General features: G+C 40.2%; 1 protein-coding gene across 7 annotated transcripts in view; it reads right to left on the minus strand.

Moving 5' to 3' along the window:
* Pdhx (pyruvate dehydrogenase complex, component X) overlaps positions 1-22,099 on the minus strand; it is a 59,488-nt gene that overhangs the window by 5,425 nt on the left and 31,964 nt on the right. For 4 of the 7 annotated variants that reach the window (NM_001394536.1, XM_087651934.1, XM_087651936.1 and 1 more), the window contains 7 exon segments: positions 2,154-2,312; positions 4,127-4,185; positions 7,644-7,791; positions 9,297-9,471; positions 15,509-15,607; positions 16,617-16,822; positions 20,742-20,842. In NM_001394536.1, the coding sequence (NP_001381465.1) occupies positions 2,154-2,312; positions 4,127-4,185; positions 7,644-7,791; positions 9,297-9,471; positions 15,509-15,607; positions 16,617-16,822; positions 20,742-20,842 (947 nt within the window). 7 annotated transcript variants of the gene reach the window in all.

The following is a 22,099-nucleotide window of genomic DNA, read 5'->3' on the forward strand; positions in this document are numbered from 1 at the left end:
ACACCAAGATTAGGAAATTCCTGCTGCTCTATAGATTAGTAACTTTCACCTAACATTTTAAAAATGTCACTTCATGCAGACCGACAAGAGCCGGATGTAGATCGCTCCTGAGAGACACAGCCAGAATACAGCAAATATAGAGGCGAATGCCAGCAGCAAACCACTGAACTGAGAATAGGTCCCCTATTGAAGGAATCAGAGAAAGAACGGGAAGAGCTTGAAGGGGCTCGAGACCCCAAAAGTACAACAATGCCAAGCAACCAGAGCTTCCAGGGACTAAGCCACTACCTAAAGACTATACATGGACTGACCCTGGACTCTGACCCCATAGGTAGCAATGCATATCCTAGTAAGAGCACCAGTGGAAGGGGAAGCCCTGGGTCCTGCTAAGACTGAACCCCCAGTGAACTAGTCTATGGGGGGAGGGCGGCAATGGGGGGAGGGTTGGGAGGGGAACACCCATAAGGTAGGGGAGGGGGGAGGGGGATGTTTGCCCGGAAACCGGGAAAGGGAATAACACTCGAAATGTATATAAGAAATACTCAAGTTAAAAAAAAAAAAAATGTCACTTCAACATTTAGACTCCTTTCACCTTCACAACACTCAAGTACATGTTTCTCAATAGTGCTAAAAATCCTCCACACATAAAATTCATGAACAGTGTCCCCTAAACCTGTAGCTTCACTTTGTGGTATTTCAGTTACCCTGAGGTCAACCCCAGGCTGGCAATATTAAATGGAAAATTCTAGATATGAATAGTAAGTTTGAAATTATATGCTTTCCTGAGTAGCATGATGAGGGCATGGACTGCCTCCTGGTCCAGTTTTCTCATGCTATATTCACTACCAACCCGTAAGACACTGAACAGCTCTCTCTCCCAGATCAACTGTACTGGCATCACCACAGTGCTCATGCTCACCTAATGCACACTGCACTTAAGTATGTTTCCAGTATACTGCTTCGTTATAACTGTTCCACTTTCTTATTGTGTTAAACTTGTAATGTGCCTGATTCATAAATTGAGCTCTGCACAGGTCTGTATGTACAGGGAAAAGTACATATAGAGTGTTTTCCAATATCTCTGAGGGTTCTTTGGAATGTATCCCTTGTGGGCCAAAAGAAATGACTTATGTTATTTCCCAGAAAAGCAAACTATGAACTTTGACTTTTCAACTGATCGAATTAGTACAACCTTTCAATTAAGAAAAATTGTTGCATTTTAATCATTAAAGATATTAAAGTTTCAATACACTTTAGTGTAATAGTTCTGCCAAAAAATGGTCTTGGGAATTACAGTGGCTGTCAAAGTTGACTGGTATGCATCCCTACTTTGTAATGTGGTTATGTGCTAGTGATAAAAGAATAAAGAAAAAAAAAGCCTTCATACTGGGTCTTCAAAATTGCTTTTCAAGAGATTCAGGAATCCTTGGGAATGCTAATTACTTTCAGTAGTTTGCAACTTTAAAATCTACCAGAAATAACATCACACTGGCTAGTCTTATGTCAGCTTGACACACACTGGAGTTATCTGAAAAGAAAGAACCTGAATTGAAGGAACCTCCATAGTCCAGCTGTAAGGCATTTTCCTAATCAGTTATTGATGTGGGAGGCGCCATCCCTGGGCTTGTGGTCCTAAGTTCTATAAGAAAGCAGGCTGAGCAAGCCATGGGAGGCAAGCCATAAACAGCACCTTTCCATGATCTTTACATCATCTTCTGCTTCAAGGATCCTCCCCTGTTTGAACTGTCCTGATTTCTTTCAATGATGAACAGTGCTGTGGAAGTATAACCCAAATAAATCCTTTCCTCCCCAGCTTGCTTTTTGGTCATGGTGTTTGGTCCCAGCAAACAGAAACCCTAAGACAAATTTTAAGAGTGAATTTCGGACTTTGGAAATTAAGTTCTTGCCTAGAACATGAACGAAGCTGGCCTGTAATTTACATATATATTAATTTTAGAATTTTTGAATACTAAATATCCTTATAGGTGCCTCAATAAAAACTGAAAACCTTAATAAGTACCTGGGATCACCCCTCTTCTGCAGAGAAAACACACACACACACACACACACACACACACACACAGCCCTCTCAGCAGGTGTTAAGATGAACGTAGAGCCAACAGTTTGGAAGCAGTCTTCTTCTGGACTCATACCTTTACAGCGTCAGCGATCTCCCGTATGTCCTTAGCAGCTGCATCTTTTATGATTGGTGTAATTAAACCTTTATCTGTTGCCACAGCCACTGAAATGTCAACAGAGGGCAGATGCTTTGGGCCTTCTCCATCCCAGGTGACATTAACCCCAGGCATTTGCTGTAAGCAGAAAGAAAACATGCTATGAAGGAAGCAGCCTGAAACTATAGTCAGAGAGATGAGACCTACATTATTCTTCATGTGAATGCAGCTAGACAGAAGGAAATACATAGAACTTTGGTTTGGGAAAAAATGAACATTGATTATTGTTCATGTCTGGGAAGAACAAACACTTTCCAGCACATGCATGACTAAGAAAATAGTGATGATATATAGAGTTTGAACTACATGACCAATATGAACTTGTAGGGGACAGTGTAGCAGAAAACAATAGTGACACTCAACTACTTTCCTTTGGCATGAAAACTCAGCTTTTTAGCACAATTCTGAAATGCATATTAACAAGCCCTCAGTAAATGAGTCTTCTATTTAAAACCAATTTCTCAAGCAACACAAACAGGAGACAGACATTACACACACAGGTACAGACAACACAGGGAACTACCTGAAGAATGAAAAGAACATACAAAATGGCTAACTGCCTGGATGGTATGTATTGATGTTGCCAAGTATCACAGGGCAAAGCTGGGGCTAAACACAGAAACCAAAAGTTGGTTTCTCTTCTCAAAACTTCTGTACTTTCTGCAGAGTAAAACCAAGAGTCCAGGAACATCATTTACCAATGCAAAGCACAGCCCGATTCTGCTGTGCCTGACTCCTGTCACTTCTGCACTCTGTGAGGATGATGTTTTCACTCTATCTAGAGTCTTGTTTTATTCCTTTACCTTGTAATCAGCCCATTATTTTACAGTTTCTCTGGAGTTGTTCATTCACAACAATGCCACAATGTTAAAACAGTAAAAACAAAGTCTCGATCTCTCAAAAGACCTCAACTTCTTCAGATTATACAAAGTACAGGGAACAAGGGCTCGGGGGACTGCCAGGTTGAGAGCAGACACTGCTCTTGCAGAAGATCAGTGTTTGACTCCTCTGAATCAGGCACCTCACAGCTGCCTGTAATTCCAGCTCTAAGGGATCTGCAGCATTCTTCTGGAGTCCGTGACCACGCACACATGTACAAACATAGACACAAACACACCAAAGATAAAATCCTAGACCGCCCCCAATAGGGAAGACTATTTTGAAATGACATTTAACTAATGACTACATAATGAAGAGCCATGAGATATGATCTAAGTTAGATTCATAACAATATTCAAACTCTTAACCCTTTTAGAGAATTAAAATGAATTCCACACTCAAGTTTTCTAACCAAATAGACCTAAGAAAAGGAAGAAACATATAATAAGTAACTGGGGAAAATAAGCTGGCAATGATACAAGCAAGGTGGCGCTTAGAGCATCTCAGGCAACGTCAACATGGTCAACCACAACAGCCAGAGGTCCTGGCTACATGGAAACTGCATGAAGTAAGCAACTTTCTGGCAAATACATGCTTTAAAAATGAAGAGAAGACTGCAAATTCAGGCACAGCAATATCTATGAAGGTAAAGGATCAAAATCAATCAGATCTGGTGGTTTTCACTAGGGAATTGTTAAAGAAGAGAGGTAGAATTCACTCTGACCAGGCCCCGAGTAACTGTGAAGCTGCAGCAGAGGCAACGCAGACTTCTGCTGACTTCCCTCATCTCCAGTGCTGGCTGGCTCTTCTCTGAGTACAAGGGACCAATCAGTGTGGACTGGGTCCATGCTCTTTATTCTGCTAGTTACTTTGGGAACTCTTGATTCTCAGTTTCCTTACCTGTAAAGCATCTAATCTAAATAACAGGATACTTTAGCAATGACAATGACATTATACAGATCTTAGGCCAACAGACATTTAAAAGCCACAATTACTTTGGTTTGACCACTTACCTTAAGAGTAACAGCTGCTGCTCTGATGATAAAGTCATTAACTGAGACTTTAATGTCATCTGAAAGAAGAATAAGTATATTAAAACCAGTACTGTAATACTTTAACACTGACCCTTGTGATATCAAACTTGGAGATTATGGGTAAGTCGGGCACACTTTGATAAGAAACACCAGTCGTTTGCTTTGTGAAACAAGTTTTCTTGCTTAGCAAAACATGGACTTCATAAAGCCCTACACACGTGCTAAGGACGTGCACAGCTTACTTGAAGGGTGGGGTACGGCCCATGGGTAACCAGTGCTTATCATGCTCAGGCCTTGCATTCAATTTTCAGGATTCTTCCTATGAAAAAGTCCACTTCTAAGCTCTGATTAGCACTTTGTGAAGGCATTCAGCAATCATGCACGTGAAATGAAGAGCACAGTACAACTACAACTGAACAGAAGTCCCAACTACACAGCTCTGCAGGGCAAACAATCTCTGCACTTGTGAACCGGTCAGTCTTCATTTTCAAATGTCTTTGTTCTGTGCACATTTTATAATCCATTGATAATATTAGAAGAGCAGAGTATGTAGATATATTAAATAGACGACTGTATTTGTAAAGGGTGCTTAAACGTCCCCTGTATCTAACAGAGTGCATGACAAGAAGAATTTAGGACAAACACAAGCATCTTTAAGCATCAAACAGGGTCACTAAATGGGAGCTACTTCTTAACTCAGTGCCACCGCAGCCATATGCCAGCCTCTAGCAGCACGAGTCCATCTCCCTCACCTACAATTCTGTCCTCTTTGGACTGCCGCCCTTGGAAGCTCCCTGCACTTCATCACTTTCTTCCCCTTTAACATTTAGACTCACTGGCTTTCTCAATTGCCCAGGCCCACCCAGTTTTCTTCTCCTTTCTGTCATACTCATTTACTCTCCCTGCCCCCCCCCCCCATGTTCCTGGGCCCCAGATGGGAATGTTAAGATTGGTGATTCTGATGCCATTTAGAAGATGGTTACCTTACCCCCAAAATTTTATTTCTAACCTCACACATCAGAGCTTCAGGACTATACATCCAGTTTCACATAAAATGTTCCCACCTCCAAAACAAGACCTCTCAAATCTAATGTATGCAAAGGTGGCTTCATCTCAAGTACTTTTACAACATTCCTTACTATGGGAAATTTCAAGTCCTGATAATAGTAATTAACACATAATTAAGACACTGAATATGGTAATGTACACCTATAATGCTAGCACTGGAGAGCAAGAACAGGACGATCATGAATCTATCTGGGCTACACAGACAGAACTTACCGGAACATCCAACCAACCAACTAACCAACCAAAGAACCAACCAACCCCCAAGTATCAATTAAAATCCCAGACATAGACAGTTTCCCTCTTAAACGCTATCAATATTAAAAAGAGAATCCTACTCTACTAAACACTCCATAGAAAGGCAAAGATTAAAACAGACACAGAAGGAACACCCATTCAGAGCCTGCCCCACATGTGGCCCATACATATACAGCCATCCAATTAGACAAGATGGATGAAGCAGGGGCTGGGGATTTAGCTCAGTGGTAGAGCGCTTACCTAGGAAGCACAAGGCCCTGGGTTCGGTCCCCAGCTCCGAAAAAAAGAACCAAAAAAAAAAAAAAAAAAAAAAAAAAAAAGATGGATGAAGCAAAGAAGGGCAGGCTGACAGGAACCAGATGTAGATTTCTCCTGAGAGACACAGCCAGAATACAGCAAATACAGAGGCGAATGCCAGCAGCAAACCACTGAACTGAGAATAGGACCCCCGTTGAAGGAATCAGAGAAAGAACTGGAAGAGCTCAAAGGGGCTCGAGACCCCATATGTACAACAATGCCAACCAACCAGAGCTTCCAGGGACTAAGCCACTACCTAAAGACTATACATGGACTGACCCTGTACTCTGACCTCATAGGTAGCAATGAATATCCTAGTAAGAGCACCAGTGGAGGGGGAAGCCCTGGGTCCTGCTAAGACTGAACCCCCAGTGAACTAGATTGTTGGGGGAAGGGCGGCAATGGGGGGAGGATGGGGAGGGGGAGGGATTAGGGGGATGTTTGCCCGGAAACCGGGAAAGGGAATAACACTCGAAATGTAAATAAGAAATACTCAAGTTAATAAAAAAAAAAAAAAAAAGAAAGAAAGAAAGAAAAAAAAAAAAAACCACTCCATAGAGTACAGGAGGAAGATACATTTCCTAACTTTTCTAGAAGGTCTGAAGACAAACACTGGGAGCACGAAGGAACCCAAGGAAAGAACGGGGAAGGGCAGTATTTCTTACAGGATTACATGCAATTATACATAGTCCAGACCTGCCTGGGACACACCGTTCTGTCCCAGCCTCCTGAGACCACTAACTCAGCATATGTAAAGAATCTTAATGAAATGTTAATAAATTCAAGCAATACATGAAAAAGCTTTGTATGAGGAATATCAGGTTGATTCAACAACTGACATTCAGCCAATGTAATCTGTCATCTTAACCAAAAGAGAAAGAGTATCTCAAAAGATGAAAAAAAAAAAAACTTTTTGACAAAAATTCAGCATCTGTTCACACTTAAAATTCTCAAAATCAGAGAATGGGGATTTCCTCAACCTGAAAAATATCTATAGAAAACTTACAGACTGAATGCTTCTCCCCACTCAAAATCCAGAACACAGAAGGAGCACATATCTACACGTCTGGCATTGACAGTCAGTGCAAAGGCAAGAAAGGCAGAAGGATGGGTAAGGCTGAAACAAGATCTTCCTGCTTACAAAGCCACACCTCTCTGAAACTTTATTTTGAACTGTGTTTGGAGAGACAATTCCATTTAATAATCTGAAAATGTTTTGAATATATGATTAAGTGTGTAAAGAAGAGTGTTATTCAAGTGCTGTCTAGGACATACTTATGATCCATGCACTCTCTAATTAGTTAAGAGCGTTGTTAAGACCTTTGCTTGCCCAGCTATTGCTATCAAAAGGTATTCCAGATAATAAGCATTTAGCCTGAGCATTCATCTGTTCTTTTCAAAACCAACCAAACAACCAACCAACCAACCAACCAACCAACCAACCAGCCAAACAAACAAAGAGAAAACCCAAGCCAAGGGAGAAAAAAATATAAAGCCTACTTTTACTTAGGAAAAAGCACGGGGCCCGTCTGTGACCCACGACTATTGGTAGGTTCTGTGTGTGCAGAGGGTAAATGAGTGTGAACTGAATGGCGGTAGGAACGACACAGAGAAGACACTGGAGTGAGAGGAAGCATGGAAGAACAAAATCCTTGTTGTATATAAAGTAGTGAACTGTGATTAACCCAAGGTTATGCACCCAGTCTATTTCATGTAGGGGAAAAACCATTCTCTCTCCTGTGCTAGAACGAGCCAGAGTAGAGCATAGTCAGGTTATAAAATGAGATTAAAGGCAACACAAGGTGCATTTGACAAAGACGTTCATAACCATCAGATTAGCATGCTTTCTGCAGTAAGTAAATTCAACTTTACTGACCTTTGACCAGATCTCGTCTAACCTTTAAAACTGCTCCAAGGTCACAGTTAGCAGTAGCATAGGCGTGAGGCACAGTACTTTTTGATTCAGTTAACCTCTTAGCAATAACTTTTCGAATATTGCTGGCAGGAATTTCAGTGAATGTACCCTGAAAAAAAAAAAAGAGGCAATTTGTCTGTTAAAACATAAAGCATAAATGGAAAAACATATAAAACCACTACCTATCTGAAATCCAATCTATGAAACCTAGTAATTATATAAAAGATTAATTTGAGAAAAGCACTAATAAAATTCTTTATGCAAAGGGAGAATATAAGAAATCTGGTTTGAGTTTACACAACTATAGAAAAAATAGCAAAATTTAAATTTTGGCTCTGAATGAGACATTTCATATTAGCATGTTTAAGGTAACTAAAAGGAAACTAGCCTATCATCACTATATACATATATACTGTGTGTACCCAGCACATATACACAGGCATGTTGAGTATGGAAGAAACGTTTTACTATGTACATATGTAAAATGCACATATGATCATGTGCAGGTATGATGATGACGAAAGCACAGAAAGAAGTACCTAGCTCTCCATTCAGACAGCCTGCAAGCTATTTTTGCTGCAAATTCGGACTACAGGCAAGTCTTAGAAAGACTGCATAGTGTTCAAAAAGGCAACATACTACACAGGGATAATCAATGACTGTGCATTTCTGTGATTTAAAAAAATCATGAATAGCTTATTTGCTAGGAATTCAAAGTTCAAACTATGAGATAAGAAAAATCTTCCTTTCATTTTAATATAAAATTTTTTGTAAAGGCATGGACATATAATTACACTTAATACTGTTCTCATATTTTATTCTATTCTTGGACGGAATCACATTCACCAAAGGATAATAAAAGAAAAAAAACCCCTATAATTTATTTTTCCTCTGACAAATGATATTTGAAGGACATTTCTGTTAGCAAAACGTTCTGATTGCATGGAACAGCTGCTCTCTATATGCTGGGAGCATTTGAAAGGTTTATCATCCTCCTACTTTGATTAATCCTCTACAGCCTACTTTAAGGAAGATTTGGCACACCAATTTTATGTAGACAGTATACTCTTAAATGGTCATAAGAAATGCTGCCTGGGAGACTCTTAGTTCCCAGTCCTTTGCAAGCATAATGAATAATCTTCTCTATTAATGGAAGCAGTGTATGTTTATTTCCCTTATTTTAACAACACACAGGGAAGAAAAGTGGGTTAAGCAGAAGAACAAAACAGCTGGAATACAGCCATCTCTGAGGAAGAAAGTGCACCACGTATGGTAAATTCTAAATAGCTCTTAATTCCTCTAACAACAAACAAATACACCCATAAAAAGGGGCTGTGGATTCTTCTTGCAGCCAAGGAAAAGTGCCATGATTACAGCACACGTACATGTGGTAAAATGAAGCCAAATCACCATCCTACTTGGAAGAGACTGCCATACAAACACTTTGTTTCTGCTGTGAAATCTAAAAGAAAACCAAATGGGGGCACTCTCTCTATTTACAGCTTTAAGTTCTTGTTAAAATGGACTTATTAAAGATACTTATAAAGCACGCAGTACTTGTTTTATTTCCTTTCTCACATATCGACCATAACGGTCTTACTGAGAAAACCTTACCGCTGCATTAGGCTGCCCAGGGATAGAGACTGGTGGGATCATTGGCCGAGGGTACGACAGCCCAGCTGTGGGCTGAGGAGGCACAGGTGCTGAGAGAGTGCTTGGAGGACCTGGGGCTGGTCTGAATTCGGCAATCTTGCCCATCTGTTTCAGCTCGACTAACCTGAGTGCATCTCTGGAAATGAAAGGAAACTGGGTAACCATGAAGCAACAAGGATTACAAACAGTCGTAGAAAGTAATGCTGAGGTGAGAGGAAGAGAAACACTAAAGCAAATGCTACAAAATCTAAGCAAGCCTCCCCTTCTGATTCTTATTAGGTATCCAACGGCTACTCCTACATTTACAAAACCCAATTAATAATTTGAATTTCTAATAATTAGAACCTTTTGGTCATATTTGAGATGACAATTTTCTCTAGGGTGAAAAACCTCTTGGTATCTTATGGCAACATGAGAAGCAGAATTATGACAGGTCTAATCTACTTGACCCATATAACACCTCAATATTGAGTAAAGATAGTAATTTCTTTTAAAAAAATAAACTTGTTTTTTATTGGGAAACAAGTGTCATTAGCTAGATGGATAATATAGTAATTGAAACATTTTACTGTATGTTCATGAAGAAATTCTCACATGGCATTCAGAGAGTACCAAGTTCATAATCCCTATGGTTTTCATTAGAATATTACCCAAATTATTATCACTTAAGATGAAAAATAAACTACTTACAGACCTGTCTTTTGTACTACTTTATAAAACAAAGATGCATTTGTTCACACAGGGATATGACTAAGACGTCAAGTCCTCACTTCAGTTTGGTAGGTTATAGTAGCCATCAACTTTACACGGCCTAGAGTCATCTGAGAAGGGAGTCTTAATTAAAGTACTGTTCTGACTGGATTGGCATGTTTATGGGTGATTGTCTGGACTGTTAGTTGACATAGGAGGGCCCAGCCCGCTGTAGTGTCACCTTCCCTGAACAGGTGTTTTTGAACATGTGTTCTTGGACTATTTTAGAAAACAAACCAACAGAACAATAGAAATGCTACAACATTCCGGATTCCCAACACTGAAGAGTGGGTAGAGAAGAAAAGAGCCTACTAAGTGTCACGTGTGTTAATAACTGACATCATCCAGGTGGAAGAGGTGTTGCTATTACTCCTAATTTAGACACACATGGACTCAAAAAGGTTAAGCTCAGTATCTAAGTCAGTCTGTCCCAAGCACCCACTCCACTCCAGGAGCTGCAGAAAACACTACACACACTTCCTCCCACCAAGCTTTAGTCTACAGAGGGAGTCACCCACCAGTCACACAAACTAGTCATGTGGCTGCATGTTTAAAAAGGAATAAAGCAAGGTAATGAGCTAGAGAGCAATGAGTGAGAAGACGAGCAGCTTGGGGAGGCTTGGGCAGATGGACATTACATGGAATGGTGTGGAGGGGCAGGTCAAAGGGCTGGGAGAAAGGTCTATCTAGGCAGAAAAAATGTGGCTTCCAAGATGAGGTTTCTAAGAAAAGAAAGGCCAGAATAGAAGTGTAGCAACCAGGGTGGTGAGGCAGGGAGCCAAGTACAGCCAGGGTTGAGAACACTGGGGTACACTGAGGTTCAGAGCTAGCTGCAAAGTCTGTGTTTTCTACCTTTCTAATAGCTGTGGACATGCTATGCAAATCAAATAAAGTGAAAGCAATTTTGTCCTAAGAATAGACTAGCTAAGAATGAATCCACAGTAGCCAAACACTGGGACTGAACAAGGAATTGGGATATGCCTAATCTACAGCTACTAGCAGGACTTTCTGACAAGGGCCCTTTACTCACCATACAGAAAGTCACAGGACAATAGCTGGAGGCAGTATAGCTTCTCAAAGACTGGACCACAGCCTGGAGATAGCGATAGAGTAGCTGAGGGACTGAACGGGACACATGTCCCAGGGACTGATCTGTGGACCTGTAAGGCTTTTAACCAGCTTACTTCTACTTGAAGATCAATTTTTACCCATAATATTTATAACCCAAACCTAAATTATGACTTTATGTGTTAAGGTCAATGATAGCTGACATGATTCCTGGAGACTTCTGTTGAGCCCAAAGGCCAGCTACATGAAAATTCTAGCATTGATATAAAATAAGGCTACTGACTCTGAACGGTACCTCCAAAACAGGAAATCTCCCTTTCTAGGGCACTTAGAAGTTACAGCCCAGCATTCTAGTTCCTTCCCATTTCATGTGAGGTACTTAGATAATTATCTAGCAAAGTGTATTATCAGCAAATACCAAATACATTTCCTTGCAGAGATTTCTTGCTTACTCAGTCATTAGATCAAAATACAGAGATTAATAAAAATCTAATGGCTAGTATTTTAACTTAACGATCTACAAACTATGGTGCTTAAACATAGCCACACCTCCCTGTTTGCATGACGGCTTTGTCAAAAAAGATGTGATTTGGTTTTAAGCCTAAAATAAATAAGATTACTGGGCAAGCTAGAGCTTCATGAGAAAAAAAAGCAAAGAGGAGTCATTATTCATAAAAATCAAGTAGAAAATAATTCTAACCATTGATTTGGAATAAACTTTTATTATTGACTTTATAATTATATAGCCCATAAAGTGTAAATGTTAAGTGTTGTTTAATAACAGCCAACAATTTAGCTATAATGCAGAGATGATTTTAATGATTTCTGCCCATTAAATAATTAGATTGAACTGGAAGCACTGCTAGGCATTAAGAACTCTAAAACGTGGGAGAAAAACAAATGAAGCATGTTCTGGTAGGAAAGCAGAGGGTGCTTGGGAAATTAGCTCAAGTAGAGCCTTTCCGTGCCTCAGAAGGTAACTCACTCCAGTGCTCACCAACTAATTCTGAAAACTACTCCTTAAACTAGACAACTGCCTAAGATGCCAAGTTCTGATGCTGTGGTCAACAAGGAACAAAGACATTAAGTGCAACTCTGGTTAATAATTAGATACAGCAAAGATATTAAGGCTGATGGTGCTAATGAGCCTCTGACCGTGGCCTGGCACTTGTCAGGCAGGCAGACTAACTCATGACTGTGCTTCTGTACAACATGCACCTGGAGCACTACCTCTGTCTTAACGTGAAATCTGAACACCAGCTCTGAGCCTGTGCTCTTCTCCAGAGACACAGTGGCTCGGGCTGTTGTTCTTTGATCAGAACGGCTGTCACACCAGCCACCTGCACTCTGAGCTGACAACAGTGGAAAGAAGACAGTGCTCATCATTTCCAGAGCACACTGCTAAGGCATCCTGGGAGAGGCCTAAGCTAAAGCCTCTCGCTCTACAACTGTTGTATAGGACAGCATTTCTGTAGAAGCCACTGGGGCAATCGTCTCTCCAAACTTCACCTTAATGTTAAACTTAACATACAAAAACAAAACTTGTTTTTTTTTTGTTTTGTTTTGTTTTTTTATCTTTATTAACTTGAGTATTTCTTATTTACATTTCTAATGTTATTCCCCTTCCCAGTCTCTGGGCCAACATCCCCCTAACCCCTCCCTCTCCCCTTCTATATGGGCTTCCCCTTCCCATCCTCCCCCCATTGCCGCCCTCCCCCCAACAATCTAGTTCACTGGGGGTTCAGTCTTAGCAGGACCAAGGGCTTCCCCTTCCACTGGTGCTCTTACTAGGATATTCATTGCTACCTATGAGGTCAGAGCCCACAGTCAGTCCATGTATAGTCTTTAGGTAGTGGCTTAGTCTCTGGAAGCTCTGGTTGCTTGGCATTGTTGTACATATGGGGTCTCGAGCCCCTTCAAGCTCTTCCAGTCCTTTCTCTGATTCCTTCAACGGGGGTCCCGTTCTCAGCTCAGTGGATTGCTGCTGGCATTCGTCTATGTATTTGCTGTATTCTGGCTGTATCTCTCAGGAGAGATCTACATCCAGTTCCTGTCGGCCTGCACTTCTTTGATTCATCCATCTTATCTAGTTTGGTGGCTGTATATGTATGGGCCACATGTGGGGCAGGCTCTGAATGGGTGTTACTTCTGCCTCTGTTCTAAACTTTGCCTCCCTATTCCCTCCCAAGGGTATTCTTGTTCCCCTTTTAAAGAAGGAATGAAGCATTCGCATTTTGGTCATTCTTCTTCAGTTTCATGTGTTCTGTGCATCTAGGGTAATTCAAGCATTTGGGCTAATAGCCACTTATCAATGAGTGCATACCATGTGTGTTTTTCTGTGATTGGGTTACCTCACTCAGGATGATATTTTCCAGTTCCATCCATTTGCCTATGAATTTCATAAAGTCATTGTTAAGGATCACTTTTTCTTGTTAAGTCTTCTGGAATGGTTAATACTTAAAAGAATAAAGTTGACTTCCTTATATGGTAGAGAAGGCATAAAGGCCAGGGAAAGAACTGAGAAATAGTGGAAGAATGGGAGAGCATCATGAAGGTAACTTGTAACACTGTTTCCTTAAGGTAGCAAAAGGATAACTATGCTATTGTAATTTAAACAAGTTCTTAAAATATTTATGCAAGAATCAAACATACATTTAGCAGGCAGGATAAGCACTGCGACATTGCAGCACATTCAAAGCCTGAGTAGTCTATGTGGAGAAACCCTAAGGGGGTGGGGCATAGAGTGAGGGGTGGGGTGGGCATGGGGGTGGGGAGCATACAGTCCCGTGTCAGTCTTTGCTGTCCCACCACTACTACCAACCACTAAGCTGCCTTCCAAAGGGCACCTAGTAACTAAGTTCAAGCACCTTTCCTCAGACCCTATATTCCTTGACTTGTGACCACTTCCCAATATCCTAGCACAGAAATCAAGTTTTCTAAATGATGTTCTGCTGCTGATCTCAATGACAATCTTTGCTTCATGACCTATACACACTGTCTCTCTCATCTTTATCACACAATTCCCAGACAGCTTTGCAATGTGACAGAAAGCTCAGTCATCAGTTACTCTGCCTTGGCAAACGCTTCCTCAAATTCCTTATTTGAGGATCACAGACACTCTTGATGCCTCTTGCATGGTTTTCATGCACGTTAAGGACAGTATTCATTATCTCCTACCTGCACTACTTTATGAGCTTTACCTCACTGCTCTCTTTACCTCAGAGGCCATCATCTGCTGCAATTTATGCTGCATGGACTTGCCGAGCTGATCCTTCTCAGTATAGCTATAATTATTTTGCATTTCTTCAAATCTTCAGTGGTTAATGAACTAAACAAACAGTTTATTCTGTCCCTCAGATAACAGACAAGGCAAATCCATCTTATTATGAAGATAGTTGTTGTATTCCATTTTTGCAGAGTTCTAATGCACAGACTGGTAAGTAATTATAAACCAGTAGAAAAAAAACCAGCTTCCTTGGGCAGAACCACACTTTACATCCATCCATTCTACCTACATCCTAAAACTTCCAGCACCACCGTCAATCTAACCAGTACTGGAGTCACACACTGCTGTGAGGATTTCACACAGGTCACAGCCCATCGGACCAGTCTCTGTTGTACCTTTATTGGGCTAAGTTCCTAGAGAAAGGCCCATTGTTTTAACAGACTATTGAGAGACAATTTTAAACAAAGGCAAAGATACATCAATGTCTTGACTGGAGAGACCTGCCTACACAAAGATGTCAGACCAGCTCTTACTGAGCTAACCCTGCTCTCTGCCATCTGCAGACCCTGGCACTGGTGAGGATTTAAAAGAAGCACACACCAATAAAGCTACTTTGCTGAAGAAATAAACAAGGGAAATCTGCAATGCCTATCAGATTCTAAAGCATACTATAAAACATTTATAATTAAACTGGTATTAACTCACAGGCAGATCAATGAAAGAGAAAAGGATATCCTTAAGAGAGTTAACTGCAGATGGAGACTCCTCTGAATGAAGTGAGCAAAGTCTGAAGAGCTAAGAATTGAATTATTTTAAAGGTGCACCTTCATACCTAGGAAATCCAAGCGATTGGGATGATCTTATACAAGTTGAAGTACGTTTCCCTGCCTGATGCTCTAATTTTCTGCATCATCACCATTTCTAAGGATGTTGCTTGGTTACTAAATTAAACTTAAATCTTAATAATAGTGCAATTATTCAGAAAACCCTCGCAAGGAATATAACTTACACTAACAAAAGCAATTAAAACCACAAAAGAACAGTGTGTCTTGTTCTTAAACAAGGTTGTTTAAAAATCCTTTCAGAAAAAGGTAAGTGAAGGGACTGGGGATTACACAAGCACACATACTCTTTAGTGAAGACCCCTCGAGGGCCTGTGGCTGTGCCCTGGCTGGCGTCCAATGAATGTTTTTCCAGAATGTTGCGGGCAGCTGGACTTAAGCGGAGCCTAAGAATAAAAACATGGAGACGAATGAAATACTTAACACTTACATTGATCTGAATAGATCTAAATGTCAACAGCTTTGCTGATAATCAGGACAGTGAGCTCCTAATACTGAAGCTAAAGTGAGTCTCAGGATAACCAGTCACATAAACTAATCTGTATCAATCTATTTTAGCTATTTAAAACACTTATAAACCAGATGAGTAGTTACCAATTATAAATAACCTTTTAATAAGAGTAAATGTTCAGAACACAGGTAAGATGGCTTCTGACTGTCAGCGTAAGTCAGAGAGGAGAAAATACAGGGAGTCCGACATGGGGATGAGAAACGCTCTGTGGTTAGGAACTAAAAGGTCATTATGATTATCCAGATCGAACATCATACTGTACTCTCTGATCAAATTATCACAACACTGTGATAGTTTGCTTTGTAAACACTAGTAGGGCTGGGGCATGAGCACCGACATAAAAGCCATGTGCAGAGGTACCTATCTGTAACAATGGCACTGGGAGCTGGGGACAATGTCCACAAGTACCTGTACTATTATAGAACAGTTGGAAAAAATTTACCCTTGTCAGAATCTCAAATACTGAACTGTCTGAACAGGAACATATAGTAAAATGAAATTTCCATTTTGTATCAATTATAACTCTGGACACTTGAATTTACATTTTAGTAATCTGAATTCTGTGAATGGAAACACAAAAATTAAGTTTATTCTCACAAACAGCTGCAATTTTAGAACCTAATTGAGGTTTAACATAGATACAGATAATTTTATTCTATACTGGGCAAGGAATGCTTTTAGAAGGCCCAAACAAAACAGGCATTCACTAACTGTTTATCAAATGAAGGAGGATGTAAAATAATCATCTTATGTTTCAGTATCCGAAGAGAAAAGTGGAAGATGCTTTGAACATGATACTTACTTCAAGCCCCTAGAATAGTCACAACCCTTTTTACACAATAACCATGTTTGATAGACATACATATTCACATAAATGCACTCACCGTGGTGGTGTCCCTACTGTGCGCTCCTTCCTGGCAGGGCAAGGAGTCTGCGTCTGTGGAGAGGGCTGAGGAGGCGCTGGTGGCTTTGGAACTGGAGGTGGAGCGCTGACATCCTTGGGAATTTCCACGTGTTTCCAGTCTTCTCCTTCTTCAACCATCAAAGCAATGAGCGAACCCAGCTTTATATTTTTAGCACCTTCTTCAACCTGCATTTTAAAAAGACAAAGGTTGGGATAGAAAACGCAGGGTTACATGAGGTCACTAAGTCTACAGGTGCAAGGACGACCTGAGCCAAAGGGCACCTAAGACAGAGGGCTCTCCTCTTTCAGCTGCCACCTGAACACATTCTGTCCCCGATACTCCTCTAGCTCTCCCAAGTACTAATGTTGCCTCCAGAAATGAGCAATCCAGAATTTTCTGCCAGCCTTCTAAGCCAGCTAGAGTTTCCCTTACTTCTTCTCTCATACCAATATTTCCTATCCACTGAGGCTGTGGGTGCAGAAGTCAATCAACTACCTGTCGTCACTAGTCTCTACATGGTTCAGAATTCTAACAGCTCATGAGGCATTAACTCATCCAAATTAACTCATCCTATCTACTTACTCCTAAGTAAATAATACTAATTAATTTTAAGTAAAACTTTCTCAGTAAATTTAGTCTCTGGAGGGAAAACTGTCCCATAATGCAGATAGAGCTGGTTAACAATTCTGGCTAATTTTAAGGATAGTTCATGTCTATCCCTATTAAGTTTTTCCTGGAACATCTACCTAAAAACCCAGGAACTATCTCAGGAGCTTTTCGGAAGTGCATCAGTGATACAGTGGTGTCCTAGTCAAAAAGATACTGTTTTCAGATGGTATCTGTCAACTAAAAATCGAAACAAGATAAAGATTTTTTTAAAACAAAAATATTTTAAACATGCCAGTAGCACAAATTTGTTTTTCAAAACAATAATTGTAATTTATTTATTAAAACAAGTTTGAGCAAATCTTTAATCATTTAGTTTTGGTAGTGGGAGACAATGCTGTTTCTTTATGATTTCCTCTTACTTCCTCTCAACTACTAACATTCATTACAGATCAGTTTAATGACTAATATGACAGGGTACAAGATGTTCAGTAATGTAACAATTGCCATGAAGAGCTTGACTTATGGAATGGTAGGATACGTTAAACAGTAACCTTGATGTTTATTAGTATGGACACTATCCTGAAATTTAAAATAAACGTAAACTCTATGGGTTAGGGAGCTTTTCAAGCTTAGTGCTTATCAGTGGAAAACAGACTAGAGTGGAGAAGGACACATGACACACCAGGCTACAACTTGACAATACAACATAAGTTAAAGAAGGGGATGGTCCTTACAGTTCCACTTACAATCATTAAAATCTTCAAGTGAATTAAGTCTTTTCTAGGCATGCTAGTTTGGTGTAGACATTTACTTCTATTGTAGTTAGCAAATAATCAAAGCTGGTGCAAACACATTAACAGAGGCATAAATAATCTGCAAAATCACACCTAGAAACCTAGCAGGCCTTTGCAACATCCCCTCTCCATGATGTCACTCTACGAAAACCAAGAGTCTGGGACAATAAGCATCCAAGATGTTCTTACTCAATCAAAAACCTCTACAGCTCTTATACCAATGTTTCAATAAAAACAAAAAACAACAAAGTCTTTTCACTGTCTGCTCTACTTACAGTCTGTGGTTCAAGTGAGCTGTTTTCCCTCCCACTCGTATAGCCTCCTGAGTTTCAACACTGTCTGTTACTATAGCTAGTAACAATGGTAGATGAGCATAGGAATGAGTTTTTGCCCTGTCTGTTTCATCTGCCAAGAGAAAATAGCAACAGTAGCTCTCAAAGATTTGTTGGGAGGGATAAAGGAGTTCCTGATATAAGGGACTTTGAACAATGCCTGTCACTTGACATATACAGTAAAAATATAATTATAATTTCTGTGTTTGCCTTCAAGATACTAAATTAAAACAAATACACTCAACAGGGATTAATATTAGATTACCGAGTACATTCAGTAAGGATTGGAAATTCATGCCTAATATCCCAGCACATACTCAGGAATATAGTGAGACAAACTGCCTCAAAAACTGATCATTACTATGCTCACATAGCCAGCTGTTACTAGCTGCAGTAACAGATACACCATGACACTAGACTAACTGAGAATAACTGTTCAGTTCTCAGTATCCAGATGACCAAGTCTTGTCTTAATTGCTTTACTATCCACAGACGTTTGTTTTAGGTCTGGGTTTCATACAGCCCTCCTAGTCTGGCATCTATAGTATGCTACATAGGCAACACTTCTTACAAAGATTGAACACACAAACTTACCAGTGACCTCAGAATTACATCACCAAGAGTGTAATTCATAACCTTCTTAAAAATGTGAATTCCAACTACGCATTAATGCCTCAGTGATGATAGATGCAGGATGCAGTTTTATAGAACCCCTATGTTTAATAAGCACAACTAACTGCCTGACTCTGAGAATAAAAGTCTGTCATACATCTTCTTAGCAAATCGTTATTATATTTACAAATATAAGGATGACTCCACACTGAAAAGCAAAGGCATAGCTACTGCTTGGACAGAGAGAGATGGGAGGGAAGAAGACCAGAAATAGCACCTTCATGCCTTCTGCCCCATTCTGCCTGGTAAAACTGCATACCAACTGGCAGGAGCACACTGCTTAATCCTATTACTCAGAAGGTATTAGGATACTAGTAAAATAACCAAGGCCTAGTATATACAGTCTTTCCTCTGGTGGGGAAATAACTGTCACTAAAGCAGCCACCAACTATATCCATTTCCCACCTCTTTTCAGAGGTTAGGAGCAGAAGGATAAACACTCCTGGCCACTGGAATGGCTAGCACTGAAATGCATTACTGAGCAGTTAAGTGGAGAATGCTATTATTGTGGGAGACTTGCACAGCCAGGCAAGCCAAAGCTGCAGCCAAGAACAGGTTGCCAAAACACACACAGGAAAATGTAGTTGAGTTTGTGGCATATGGTAGTTCAAGCAATTTTTTTCTTTTGCAAAATACTATACAAATTATTAAGCAAACTACTTTTGGTGTAGATTTTTCCAGCTATAAAGACAGAAAAAATGTACCCTTCAATTCATATTTCGCTCAAGTACATTAATTGTATGTTCACTGGTGTGTTTTAAGTGGATGTTGGAAATATTAGAGCGTTGAGAATCAGGAGCTAAGAAAACAAAACACCCAACAAGATCATTTCGTAGTAGGAAACAAATGACAGGAAGAAGGTCTACATGGAACTAGAGTATTAACTCCTAAAGTACTGTGCATGTGGACAGAACAGAGAGAGGTCCACATCCAGCCAGAAGACAGAGTCCTAATGAACTGTGTATGTGGACAGAATAGACAAAGAGGGTTGGGGGTAGGCATACCTAAGCTTCGTCTAAAGACACAAACACCCATTCACAAAGGACGGCCATCAGAGGGACAGCTTGCTTCTGCAATTCAAGTGGTAGAGAGAGGGCAATCTGGATACTCAGTGGCCAGTCACAACCAACCATGACTAATGGTGGAGCTGATGTTCCAAGGGCTGAGTGCCCAGCAGCTCTGATGGGCACAGCAGCAGAACCGAGTCCTAGAGTGATGTTTATGCATCCCTTACTTAATCTTCCCCCACATGACTTAACCTCCTCTGCATCTAAGGGAAAGACATCAGCAAAATGAACCTGCTACTTATTCGACGTCATGTAGAGCTGGCAACACTTCCCACTTACCGTCAACCTGGCAGAGACTATGGGCCCACAGTCTCAGCTGCCACACCAACACCACACTGTCTGCTGCAGGGACAGACTGCTGGTGGGCTCCACAGTGAGCACGTGGCAGAGCCCAACAGCCATGCTTTACCCCCACACAGGTTTAAATTGGTTATATTATTTGCTCTTTATAAATGGTCTAAAATGTTATCCTAAACCACCCTATAAAAAAACCTATGGGAAAAAGGTAATTACTAAATTTTGACACTAAAATATTAAGATGTGAATTAAAATGTATTATATAGTAGATAACAAGACACACAGAGGGATTTTATTCAAGGAGTTTACATAAAGAAAGAATCCACGTCTTACCACTATCTTGGCTAAGATCCCATCGTCATTTGCATCTAAGGTGACCACAGCCTTGTCAGTCTCAATTTCACACAGCGCGTCTCCAGCACTCACAGCTTCACCTAGAAAACAACAGTGGGTTTGGTTGGTTGGTCTGTTTTAAAATTACATTTTATTATTTATTTATTTACTGGTGCGTGCGTGCGTGCGTGCGTGCGTGCGTGCGTGCGTGCGTGTGTGTGTGTGTGTGTGTGTGTGTGTGTGTGTATACATGCACATAATACATGGCTCATGTGTAGAAGTCAGAAGATAATTCATGGCAGTTGGTTTTCTCTTTCAACCACATGGGTCTCATGGGCCGAACTCAAGTCATCGAGCTGGGAGGCAGGTACTGAGCCTCTTACCAGCCCTGCTTTATTCTTTTAAGTATGAAAATTAATATGAACATATGTATAGCATGAGTGAATAAGAAAGCATTAGAAATACAATTAGTTCTCAATGTGTTTGCACATGTGTGTGGATATTTTATGTTTTCCTAAAGCTATACAGTGGATATACTTACCACAATAAAAATTAATACAAAGATAGATGAAATTTTAAAAATAAATCCATACTCATAGAGATAATAACAACAAATGTATTTATTTTCTGGGATAAATAAAGATTCCTTGTCTCTTAATTTTATTTTACTTTACTTTTATTTTTTTTTTTGTCTCTTGATTTTTATTTTTGTTTTTGAAATGAAATTTCATACAGTCCATGCTAGGCTTCAGTAGACAAGGACAGTCTTGGCTTCCTAATCCTTCTGCCTCTCAGCCCCCATCCCACCCCCACCTTTAAAGGACAATTTGACTATTCCATTAAGAGAAACTGTATCAATTACAATACTTTCCTGTTAAGTGTTTGGGACAAATTCAGAAACCTTGTTAGCACTACACAGCACAGAATGAATATAGTATAAACAAAAATAAAATACATCCGTGAAGCCAACTATGACCATTTCTATGCAACAGAAAAAATACAAAACTTAAAATGTGCACAGGAGCGACACTACAGATGTACAGGTTTCTGAGTCTAGAGGCCAAGGGAAAGATGTGGGGCTGAGAGAACAACCAGTCAAGGCTTCAGGAGCCAAAGGATAAGAAATGAGAGGACTAAAACATCTCTCAGCAACAGAAGCTGTGGCAAATTACCTTTGAGGACAAAAGATAACCATATGCCAGGGTGTAGGGAATAGGCAGGAGGGAAGACATGGAAACAAGACCCCACACCACTGTCCACTCAAAGCAAACCCCATAACGAGGTTCCCCATCACAAAGAAATCTAATGTTATGAAAACAAAATACAATCAATAATTACAGCAGAAACTAAATTTTGGG

Source organism: Rattus norvegicus, chromosome 3 (genome assembly GCF_021556685.1).
Source record: "Rattus norvegicus strain SHRSP/BbbUtx chromosome 3, alternate assembly SHRSP_T2T, whole genome shotgun sequence".
NCBI classification, from domain to species: domain Eukaryota; kingdom Metazoa; phylum Chordata; class Mammalia; order Rodentia; family Muridae; genus Rattus; species Rattus norvegicus.